Raw genomic sequence first — 12,104 nt, 5'->3', positions numbered from 1 at the left:
CATGTTGTGTGAAAACAACAAATTTAAGACAGCTGATTACAAGACAGCAACTACTGTAGTAGGGACTTAGTTTACGCTACACTCATAGTTTCCTATGTTCTAGGTTAGCTGACACTGGGAAACTAACTTAATATTTCAATTTTACCTAATGAGCTTCCAGTGATGAAGAGAACTGTCTTGGGAGTTACCATGCAACATATCCAATGTGAAATCAATGGTACGACATTACTTTACAGGTTCAGAACATACCACCACAGCAGAAACTTTGTCAAAACTAGGATCTACTTACGGCTTCAGTAGAGGAAAGACGTCCTGCGCAGAACTCTGAGGGAGAAATTACTGTTATGAGTTGATTTACATCAAGTAAACTTCAGACAAGAAGGGGTTTTCAACTGGCAAATGATGACTTCTGGGAGAAATCTTTGGGTTATTGATCCTGCGTCTGTTTGAATAATATGTTAATAACAATAGAGAGAATAATTCAGGAGAAAATGGCATCACTCAACCAGATCATTCACATCCACACAGACAGACATACAATGAAATGATCCAAATAACTGTTAACAAATAAACAAAATGACAATAAAGAACAAATTGAAGGCTTTGCTTACTTATAGTAGATTCATTTTATTTCTAAATAGTTCATGAATAAGGTTGATTTCCTTCTCAGACTCCTTGGTTATCAGGCCAGATGTTAACGTTGAGTGAAGAACATCTCCTGTTGGAATGATTTGTGGCTATAAAAGCAGACTCAGAACAGGAGCCGGGTTCATCTGAAGCGCTAATACAGCAATGCAAAAACCTACAGCTCTATTATAAATATTCAATGTATTCTGAAACAGTAACATGTAGTACCTTGTGTCCAATGGGACCCTCTGTAACATCACAGACATTTCTATCTAACCTCCTTGGCGAGGAGTTGTTTATCAGCTAAAAGTTCAAATATTTCTTATCGACACAAAAAAAACAAAAAACATGAGCCATGACCAGTGCTTCAGTCAGCTAAATATCTGTCTCCCAGTGGACAGCTGAGGTTAAACACACAGCCACGGGCAGACTTGTAGCTGCTGGGACGGTCATTTGTTAAGCTGGCACAGCATCTATGGCTAAAGTCGATAAGCTTCAAGTCTGGCAAATGAAAAAAGAAAAACTTGTAGCGTGTAATTCAGCAGGGTCGAGTCTGTAAAACCAAAGACGAAATTCAGAATTTGCCTTTAATTTGATCCAATTTTGATGGATCCAGACAGATTCACATCGCACTTTCCCTTTAAAGGGGAACCATGCAGTTTTTTTTAGCTTAATTTACCTTAACTGAACGGCTTCGGAGTCATTGGAATGATTATAGGACTCTTTTTTTTGTTGAAAGGTGGTTGTCTTGCTCCCCCCTATTGCCTTTGAGTGGAAAAAACAACCTCGCAACTTTTAGCCGAATGATATCAAGTCTCCCGATGTAACGAATAGCTTCACGGCACTGCACACATACGGCCGTTCAGGAACCGGCTAACAAGGTAGCGGTGGAGTTTTTCACACTATTGTCATGGCTGAGCCGGCAAAAAAGAAGAAGAAAGCTAGGAAAGCATTGTCAGAGTAACAGAGGAAGAGGAAATTGACCGGGCGAGGAGTCAGACACAAATAAATAGAGGAGCTGCAAAAAGCGAGTGAACAGTGAAGAAAACAGCCCAAACTGCATAGCGCCCCTTTCTGATTCATTTTAAAGTGTTTTTAACATCCTGCATTCATCCTGTGCTGTTAATCTGATCAGACAATGAAGTAATACACATTCTAAACTGCAAGATTTCTTTCTACTTTCCTTCAACAAGTAAAAACCCTTTGAAGATACCCAATTAAACAACTCTTTGGCTTGTTTTTGTAAGATTCTTTTTGGGGGCTTTTTAAGGACTTTATATGACAGGACAGCTGAAGAAATGAAAGGGGAGAGAGAGGGAGAATGACATGCAGCAAAGGCCTGCAGGTCGGAGTTGAACCCCGGCCCGCTGCGTTGAGGAGTAAACCTCTATAAATGGGCGCCCAGTCTACCAACTGAGCTTCCTGGGCACCAGTCTCTATTTTTTATCAATATTCTTTATACCTATCACTCTTCTCTCTACTGGTATGGAAGCATTGAGTTTTGACTTCGACAGGTTTTTATAAGATGGGTCTCTTAGGATTCTGCATCCACCCAAATGGTACAACACAGTTTCAGTTCACTGAGTAGCAGTTTCTCTTTCCAAAAACTTAAATTGGATAATCCACAGAACAAACTTTTAACTGGAACAGTGTTCTACGGTAAAATATAGTTGGTGACACATCTGTTTACAGGTTGGATGCAGTTTCTGGTAAGACATGATGCTGTTGAACTTTTTAAATTAAAAATGTTCACTGTTGTCAACTCCACAAATCAAAGTAGATTCACCTGAATTGTGTTGGAGAGGATGCAGAAACCTCAGCGATGGATCTCTCAAAACAACGCTGGCTCTTCTTTGTTTGACATTTTAGACAATGCATAAGGAATATCTAAACCCTTTTGAAATATTTCTTCTTTTAACTTCTTCTAAAATTTGAAATGTTGTCAAATAAGATCAATAAATAACTGATTAAAGAAGAACTAGGACTAGTTGTCTGACCAGATGCCAACTTTTGATATAGAAAGATAGTTTTCAATAATTGATACTTTACTCAGAACAAGCATAAACCAAACAACAAGTATCTCCATGGCTTTACACCACAAAAATAGGAAAACATGTTGCTTTGCTTCAGCTTAAGTGAACTGAAATTTTAACTAATGTTTAAACTATTACTTTTACCAACTTATTTGGCACCATGCGGTGCCCTGTGCACTCTGTTCACCTCCAGTAAATGTGTTTATTTGCTGGTGAAAGACTGTTCTTCCTCTGGCACTAGTAATGGTCTTCCTATGCTACCACATCCAACTGGATCGTAGGTCACTCGTTAAATATGCTGCTGATGTTACAGACGTCACAAGTGCCGTGGAGTGTATTTCATATCTAGCCTCCCCTTCGGGATGTTCTTGCAGATGAGCAGAAAAAGCCCCGGGTGTGAAACTGGCCCTGCAGGCTCTCCTCTGCTTCTGATTGTCACCCTGCTTTTTCCAGAAAACTCCCTGTTGGTTTCCACCGTAGAAAAACAGTCTCAGGTTCGACCCCGCAGCACAGAGTATGCGTCCATGAGCAGCTGCGTGTCCTTGAGTGTCCCAGATTTAAAAAAGCAAAACTGACTGGAAGAGGTCAGAGGGGGCGGCGGGAGCGGTGGTGGCGGCTGTAGGATGTGGCCTTGATATACCCGGAAGTAGGGCTGCTGGCCGCGGCAGGCCGTTTATTCTTAGCGGCGAGGCGGGGGAGGCTCTGGCGAGGCTCTGGCGAGGCCTAGTGCCACCGGAGGGGACAAGAGGGCGGTTCTGACGTCACATTCAGAAGTCTGCGTGGGCTGAGAGGCATGGTTTGGGGTCTGACTGGGATTAGGGAGGCGCAGGGCTGTGGGTTCAACTGCTGCTGAGGCTAGACGACAAAGGCGTGGAGGACGGAGTAGGAAGGAGAGAGTCAGCAAAATGTCTGAGCAGAGGAGGAGGATTTTAGCCTTCATCCTCGCTCTCCTCAGGCTCAGACCTCACCACAGTTGCCCAGCGCACACACAACAAAACTAGTGGATGTGGTGTGGTCGGCAGCAGCAGCCCAGAGACACAGTGAGAGTTTGTGTGTGTGTGTGTGTGTGTGTGTGTGTGTGTGTGTGTGTGTGTGTGTGTGTGTGAGAGTCTTAGTACAGGCCATGTAAATATGCATCTGAGAGTATTGCTTTGCTACTGAAGTATGTGTAGCTTGGTGGAGAGTATTGACATGTATTACGACTGCATATGTGAATATGTTTGTGTGTGTGTCAAGTTCTGTGAGCTTGTATATGTTTACATACTTGTATATGTTTACACTGTATGTCCATGTATGTATGTTTATATGTGTGAGCCCCTGGTGTGTGTTTATGTGCCTGATGTTTAGACATGTATCTTGTGTTTATGTATGTTGTGTGTATGCATATCATGGGAGTTTATTGCACTGCTCTCGTCAGCCCTCTCCGGCCTCTGGCTCCTTCTTCTTCTCTTTCACTTTGACAGATGACTTCCTGGAGACTTTCTTGTCCCCTGACTCCTTACCTTCCTTGTCTTTGTCCTTCTCCTTCTCTTTCTTCTCCTTTGACGACTCCTTCTTCTCCTTGGAGGAGGACGATTCCTTCTTGGACTCCTTCTTTGCCTCCTCCTTGGGCTCTTTGCTCGAATCCTTCTTTGACTCCTTCTTCTCCTTGGATGACTCCTTCTTCTCCTTTTTGGCCTCCTTGGTGGGATCCTCTGCACCCCCCGCTTCTTCTTTCACATTTTCTATGTTGAATGAAAAAGAGACCATTAATACACACATACCTCTACATTTGTCTAAATATCTTCTTTCTACTATTTCAACGACAACATTGTGCATCCATTACATGCTGTGGGAAATATATATCTCACAAAAGACAATTTTTTTTATCAACCTTTATTAATGTTTATGCTGTCCAACAACTGAACCTTATAATTGGCATTGCATTAGCCTTGGAGTGCAGAATCCTGGGAATGATAGATTTAATAAATACACAGGTATTTAGTAAACCAGGATCCATTTGATACTTGTTCGGTTGTCTGTCTCGCTCGGTGTGTATGAAGTCTCCCAAAGACAGACTGCCCTGACAGGGGCCTGTGCTCAAAGTGTTAATGAGCCACATGTTGTTTTAACAGAGTACAACCTCAGATGGGTCGTCACATTGTAAGTCAGTTCATCCGGAGTGAGAATGAGGATTAACTGACGTTTGAACAGTCAGCTGTGTGTTTTTGTTCTTTGACACGCTGATGCAAACACACTGCAGCCCTCAGGAGTCTTTAGCATCAAGACAAATTGAGCGACAACAGCACCTGTTGCATGACAAAGGACCCCCACTTAATGAAAGTGCCCCCCCCCCCCCAACCCCTGTCTCTCTCACTCACTCACACACACACACAAACACACACTCTGCAGCCCCGCCTCCTCCAGATTGGACTGGCTCTCTGATAAGATGATAACGGGACCGTTGTCTGCCAACAATGAGACGCACTTCTTATCTCCATGAGAACGAAGAGGGTTTAGAGACAGGAGACTACAGCCTGGTATCTCCTTCTGTGTGTGTATGTGTGTGGAGACTGTAGCTCAAGAACAGCCTATAATGTGTCTGTGTGTGGATGTATCTGTCTTTGCATGTACGTGGAGACTAGCGACTGCTCTGTCAAGCTGTGTGTGTGTGTGTGTCTCCAGAGAAGAGCTCTAATCAGACGGCTCATCGTCTAGGGCTTTAGGGCTGAATGGAGGAGAGAGAGAGAGAGAGAGAGAAAGAGAGAGAGACTTGGTTGAGTGTGTGTTATGTGTTGTGTGTGTGGCCTTAAAAGTATGTAACTCACTTTTAGAAAACAGAAGAAAGGGGTTAAAAAAGCACCTTAAAAGTAATTTCACGCCCTTTGTTTCTAATTATGATTCTACTGAAGGTAAAAAACAAACAAAAAAACATGGCATTTGATTATACATCGGCTGATATGTGTGTAAGTTAAATTTAAGGTGTGCAGCTGCTGAAAGAGGAGGCTCATTAAATATATTTTGTTTTCCCACCTACAGGCACTTGTCTGCCCACCCGACCACAGGCAAATAACTCACTCAAATAATCACACAACCTCAAAAGTGTGACAGTAAACACAGGCAGGAGTTAATACAAGAATAAGGTACATACAACACAGACTACTACTCTGTTTCCAGGAAACACAACGATACACATTTGCATGCTACAACACAACAAATCTGCTCAGACAGAACAAGTGAGAACAAACCAATTTCAAGCGCAAACACACAAATAGGCGACCGCAAACTGTGTTAAAAGCTGTTGTGTAAAAAGTGAAAATGTACGCATTCACATGCAAACAGTCTTGCTTAGAGGCCTCAAAACTTTTACAGTCAGACATGAAAGAAACGCTGTCCGAGGGTGTGTCTGTATCTACGCAGTAAAAAACAGGAGCCACAAAAGTGTGTGTCTGTGTATAAAAACTGACATGCACATTTGTCTGTGTCTTCATGTGAGTGAATCAGTACTCTTATGTGTGTGTTAGTGGCCATGTCATTGAGTGTGTGGGTTAATCCTGTAGCGACAGTCTGATCCAGATTGTCTGGCCAACAACAAACACACACACACACACACACACACACACACACACACACACACACACACCTCTCCGCACACCACTCCTCAGCAGCTGAGCCAACAGATACCAGGAGACTGTGTGTGTATGTGGATGTATGTGGATGTATGTGTGTGTGTGTGTGTGTGTGTGTGTGTGTGTGTGCGTGTGTGTGTGTGTTTGTATGCGTGCATATCTGTATATTTGTGTGTGTGCATTCATTGATTAAAAAACAACTGCAAAGCTGGAGTTACAATCACGCAAGTTCACGTAATTCCTGTAAATATTCTTGTAAACTTAATTATGTTTTGTGGTGTCTAACTTGCTCTTGTTTTTCTTTTCTCTTTCATATATGTGGAAAATAATGTGACACAGTTTACACATGTGACTGTGAATCATTGAGAGACACTCTCACACCTGTGCACACAGAATGGGCGGAGCATTATCTATATCAGATCAATGTTCTTAGAATTGTTTTAAATATTCTTGACGAAGGTCCACAGGGACTGAAACGTCAGTATGATCAATAAATTGTGATGCTGAGTAAAACCAGTGTGGGAGATTTTCTTCCACATACCCAAGTGATGTTTTCCAACGCATCTGCATCTGAGAGAATTGGATGTGCAAATATCTCCTTTAAGTTGCGTTCAGACGGGGAAACAGCGATTTTGTGTGACGTCCTGTTGTGTTCTTTACCTCCCCAATGCAACACAAGTAGACTTTAGATTTCACAACTAATGTCTTGCATCAGATCGTTTATGAATCTTTTTTTTATTATCACTTTATTGTAGCACTTTTCTTAGTGTCAAGTGCAAAAATCACTACATACTTTATTTTACTACTTTTCCCCCTCTTTTTTCACAGAGAGACAGCAAATAAGACAAAAAAACGCAAAAAAGTTAAAAAAAGAGGAGGCTGCTCCACTGTGTGTGCATGCGTGTGTGTGTGTGTGTGTGTGTGTGTGTGTGTGTGTGTGTGTGTGTGTGTGTGTGTATGTGTGCTTGTGCGTGCATGCATATCCATCTACAGTATGCACTTATGGGAAAGTAATTCTTCTTCTAACTAAATGTTCTGGATACAGTTAGTTAGTTACTGTGAGAGTGAGGTTTTCCATTTCCAGTGTTTGTTCTATTTCCATGTACCATGCTTGAACTTGCTTCAGCGCTGTTAAGATGAGCACTTTGAATATGTATCTGTCCCTAGCATGGCCAGGCATATTCCTTCCAGTGTTTAGATTGCATTATTGTAAAATGTTGTGTTATTGTTAAATTGTTAATGCTATAAAAACACAACCAGATCTGTGAAAACGTTCCCTGCACTTGCATGTCGAGACCATATTCTCAATGGTCCCAATGAAGCTACAGTCCTCTCCTAGATATATATATATATATATATATATATTTTAACTCACTCAGTAGGAAATAAATGAGCGTGTGAGAGCCAGGTCCTTGCGGGAGCGGTAGCAACAGGTCGATAAACATTGACGTTGTAAGACAAGATGGCAGCTTCCCTCCTGTATGGAAATCAAGTGGGGTCAGGTCACATCTTGTCAGTCTGCTACTTCAACAAACTAACAAAGCGGAGGTCTATAGACTAAACAGAGCAGAGGCCCGTGCTCCACGGTGCTCTGAGCAGCCGGGAAGGCGGTGACGTTAAACCCTTTTCACATGGGACAGGAGCTACCTGGAAAGGTCTGGTGGTTTTTGTCAGGATTACCACAGTCTGCAGCCATTTTAGTCCCATGTGAATCTGCCACAGCCATGTCTGGGTGGGATCACTTTGACAGCAAAGCATGGATAGTGCAGTTCCTTACATTGCACATCGTTGACTTTAGTGAACGGTCCTTAAGGGAATAAATCTATTATAATATTGTTCCCACAAATTACTGAGGAGGTGTTTCATTTGCAGGAACATGCTTTTTTGGTGATGCAGAGACTGCCTGCCTAATGTCATGATTGCCCTTGTGTGGGTTGTTAGATGGTTCTGTGAAACCATGTTTCCATATTCATTTTTAGAACATTTAAACTTGACCAGAGAGATAGTTTATTAGTCCATTGTGGATTCTTCACCTCAACGCTTATTAGGGTTAGGGTTAGGTTAGGGCATGGAATCAGTTTTCAAAAAAAGGAGGTTTTTTTTAAGGCTTTTCCCTTTATTAGTGACAGTGGATAGACATGAAAGGGGGATGACACCCAGCTCCAAAAGTCCACAGGCCAGATCTGAACACGGGCTGCTGCAGGACTCAGCCAACATGGGGTGTTAATCTCTTACTGGGTGAGCTAGAGGCCAGCCCATGGAATCAGCTTTTTGTGTGTATATGCGTTATGTATTACTCAGGTTTGGGTTTGTGGCTGCCAGTTCAAATCCCCTGGTAAACTGCGGACGGGAAAAGTGAGTGAGTTACGCTCGGTAAACATCCAGCTGCTGCAGGGAAGCTTCTCGACTCCTCTGGCAGAAAGCCGTGGCAGTACTGGGAAGATCCCAGTGTCACTGTGAGGCTGGAAAAATCCTTCAGCTTGACAACATATCCAATCTTACAATAGAAGATCTACTTGCAGGGAGTAGTATAAGGCATTATTTCATTTCTTTACAGTTATATTTAGGTACTCGTTGCACTTGGTTAAGGTTAGGCAAAGATCACGTAATACAGAACAAGTCTGCAGGGACTTGATTCATAAAACACACAATGGGATTATCAACATTTAACTGAAATCATCATTATGTTTTGCTTTTGCTGCCCAGAGCTGGAATGTAAGAACATTTACTCAAGTACTGTAATTAAATTCTGAGGTACTTGTACTTTACTTGAGTTTTCTTTTCATGCCACTTTTTTACTTCTACTTTACTACATTTATAGGACAGCTTAATTAGTTTACAAATTAAGATTTCTGCACAGAAAACATATGAAAAGTTTGACTATAAGAGCATCTTTTTTGAGAATTGTTTAAGACATTTTTATAAAACATGGTCATGTCATGGTTTAAACTTCTCAAATCTCAAAGATTTGCTGATTTTTAAAAAATTATATAAATCATTATAATGTTTTTATAGTGTTGAGGTCTGGACTGTTGGACAAAATCAATCGATCAATGAAGAAAATAACCAGAAGATTCTATGAAAATAATAATTAGTTGTTTTTCTTCTGGTTATATTTCCATTTTTGAGGTTATAAGTGTTTCTTTTTGTTTGGGCATTGGACACCTTTATTTGGTATTTAAAAGTGTTTTTCCAATCTGTATACAAGCTGCAGCTATTGCAGTAATTAGTAAATAGTATATTATTTGTGTGCTTGAAGATGATGTCGTCCTGACGGGTATTTTAAATGATCCTAGGACAAAAACTGCCCTGCAACACTGACTGCTTTCCACATATCAAGGCTCTCCATCTTTCCCTGGAGTTTAGAGGGCAACACTTGTTTTGTTCCTCGTGGGTCAAAAACAAAAACCACAGCAACAAAAGCCAGCGTGCGGATTAGATAAGGAGAGCGACGCTATCTGCGCTGCGTTCAAAGGCAACGCGTTCCGCCTGGATTTACATGTTAGCGGCGGATCGCGGCGCTGCATTCATCTGCAGGCAGCCATAGTCAAAATAGAGGCGGCCGCACAGATCGCCCGCATCCCAACCAATCAGCATGCAGGAGAATTCACTCTGTGGAGTATGTGTGTGAGAGAGAAAGAGAATCTGCCAAGGACTGACTGATTGGATCTGTGGTGTAGTGTGTTTCTTTGAGTGTGTATTTGTGTTTGTGTATGCCTACGGAGATCATATGTGTCTTTCTCTGTGTGTGTGTGTGTTTGTGTGTGTGTGTGTGTGTGTGTGTGTGTTCATGTGGTCCAGACGAGGCGGTTGGACAGGACACAACACTATTATGTGAACTCTAAAAACAAAGCTGTGTGGTCGACAGCGTGGGAAATCACAGTGTGTGTGTGTGACAGATGAGGAGAGAGGAACACACACACAAACACACACAAGAGCGGAAAATTCAGATAATGCCAATGGAATAAGTCAATGCATTCGCTTGCGCAGGCGTGTGAGTAAATCTGCAATCTTTTTGAATGAAGCTCAACTTTGTTGATCTCATGATAATGAATTTGTGCAGTTGGCAAAGAGCAAGCAATCTTGCTGACCTAAAGATGACAGAGAGTACTAGAGTCCAAAATGGAGGAAGCTATCACTTTCAACCTTCTCTGTGGGAGTATAAACTGCTCCATTTTATGCATTTTATACTGCTATGTGACCGCAGTGAACAGTTGATATGGCAAATCTCCAGGAGCCATCGTGTCTGACATGCGCTACCCTGGCAGGCTAACAAGTTAGCTTGCCAACTAGTCCTGTTAGAATAGTCAGTATGTCACAAAGCTTCTAGAACCACATGTTTTGGGGGTGTGACTGGTCTTTACACTTCTCCTATACACTGGAGAGACCAGTATGACCTTCTCCACTCACATCTGACTGGGAGGAACCAGTTCACAACCTTTGATGGCTACTCGAGGGCATTCTGGGAGATGTAGACAACTACTACATGATGGAGAGAAAAGTATGTTCAACAAAATAAATAACAGAAAATAAATCATCAAAACACTTAATATTAATAATGATGCAAAAGGATTTGATGGAGAGTGTGTGTGTATTTGTGTATATGTGTGTGTGTATGTGTGTGTGTGTGTGTTTGTGTGTGAGAAAGACTGACAGTAGTTGGGCGGGCAGTATTTAATACTATTTTTGCTGTGGAATGTGACAGTGATGTTGAAGCACAACAGGCCTGTCCATCGTTCTGTGTGCGTGTGTGTGTGTGTGTTTGTGTGTGTGTGTGTGTGTGTGCGTGTGTTTGTGTGTGCGTGTGTGTGTGCGTGTGTGCGCACTGACAGCTCAGCTATGATTGAGCCTTGTGCTACACCAACCCCGCACACACACACGCACAGAAACCAAAATCTGAAATCTTATTTCACTGAATAAAAACAGTAAAATAAGCCATTATAAACCTACATAAAGACCCAGTCGAGCAAAAGAAAGAAAATATAAAAGAAAATATACCGTGAAACCGCCATTATCTTCAAAAACACTGTGATACAAGTTTGCGGCATCTGCAGTGATTGGCCAGGTATATCAAGGTGTGAAAGTAAGGAACCTTTCGTATGTGAAATTGATTGCAGCTGCATGAATGCCTTCCAGGAGAGACTGTCCAAAAATGTGGGTTGTTATCTCCTATTGAATGATTATCACGTCTCGTCGCTATTTCCCCCCCCCCGCCTTCCTGATTGGCCATTCAAAACATCAAAAATGTCTTTTTCCTTCAGACGTGGTTAAATGACCTGTTGTACAAATTTTGGTTTATTTTGAGCATACCCTCGCCTTTACTTACAGCAACATGTCCACCATCAGTGCTGGTGCCACCAGAACCTTTTGCAGAGACAATGAATTTTATATAAGACATGTTAGTTTTGGAGATTTGCCAATCCATGTGTCTATAATTCTAAATGAAATCCGGTATCTGAACCCAAAACTAGAAAGGGAAGCTAGGTAAACGAGGGATAAAAAATAGAGATGCATGCAGTTACAGTAGGAATTAAATAACAAAAACCGACAGAGAGAAGGATGGTAATTGACACATTTAAAATAAGACAATAAAAGGGAGAAAAGCAACAAGAGACAAAGTGTATAAAGGGAGAGAGAGGTTGACTGAGACCACTGCTCTCTCTCTCTCTCCCTCTCTCTCTGGGTGTGGTATAGTGGGTGGGTTCAATCCCGCGGTTGGCCAAGATATTTTTTCTCTGCTCAGCTACGCCCTGCTACTAACCAACACACACACACACACACACACACACACACACACACACACACACACACACACACACACACACACACACACACA

The 12,104-nt window shown here is 42.0% G+C and overlaps 1 protein-coding gene across 3 annotated transcripts in view; it reads right to left on the bottom strand.

Moving 5' to 3' along the window:
* Window positions 1-1,646: 1,646 nt before the first annotated feature.
* Window positions 1,647-12,104, bottom strand: part of bbs9 (Bardet-Biedl syndrome 9) — a 155,021-nt gene continuing 144,563 nt past the window's right edge. For 2 of the 3 annotated variants that reach the window (XM_034874432.1, XM_034874433.1), the window contains one exon: window positions 1,647-4,384. In XM_034874432.1, the coding sequence (XP_034730323.1) occupies window positions 4,074-4,384 (311 nt within the window). In that variant the 3' untranslated portion in view covers window positions 1,647-4,073. The remainder of the gene's footprint in view (window positions 4,385-12,104) is intronic. The other variant, XM_034874434.1, reaches the window with a different exon arrangement.

The sequence above is a fragment of the Etheostoma cragini genome, chromosome 6 (assembly GCF_013103735.1).
Source record: "Etheostoma cragini isolate CJK2018 chromosome 6, CSU_Ecrag_1.0, whole genome shotgun sequence".
In the NCBI taxonomy this organism is placed as follows: Eukaryota; Metazoa; Chordata; class Actinopteri; order Perciformes; family Percidae; genus Etheostoma; species Etheostoma cragini.
This window is presented reverse-complemented; position numbering and strand designations above follow the sequence as displayed.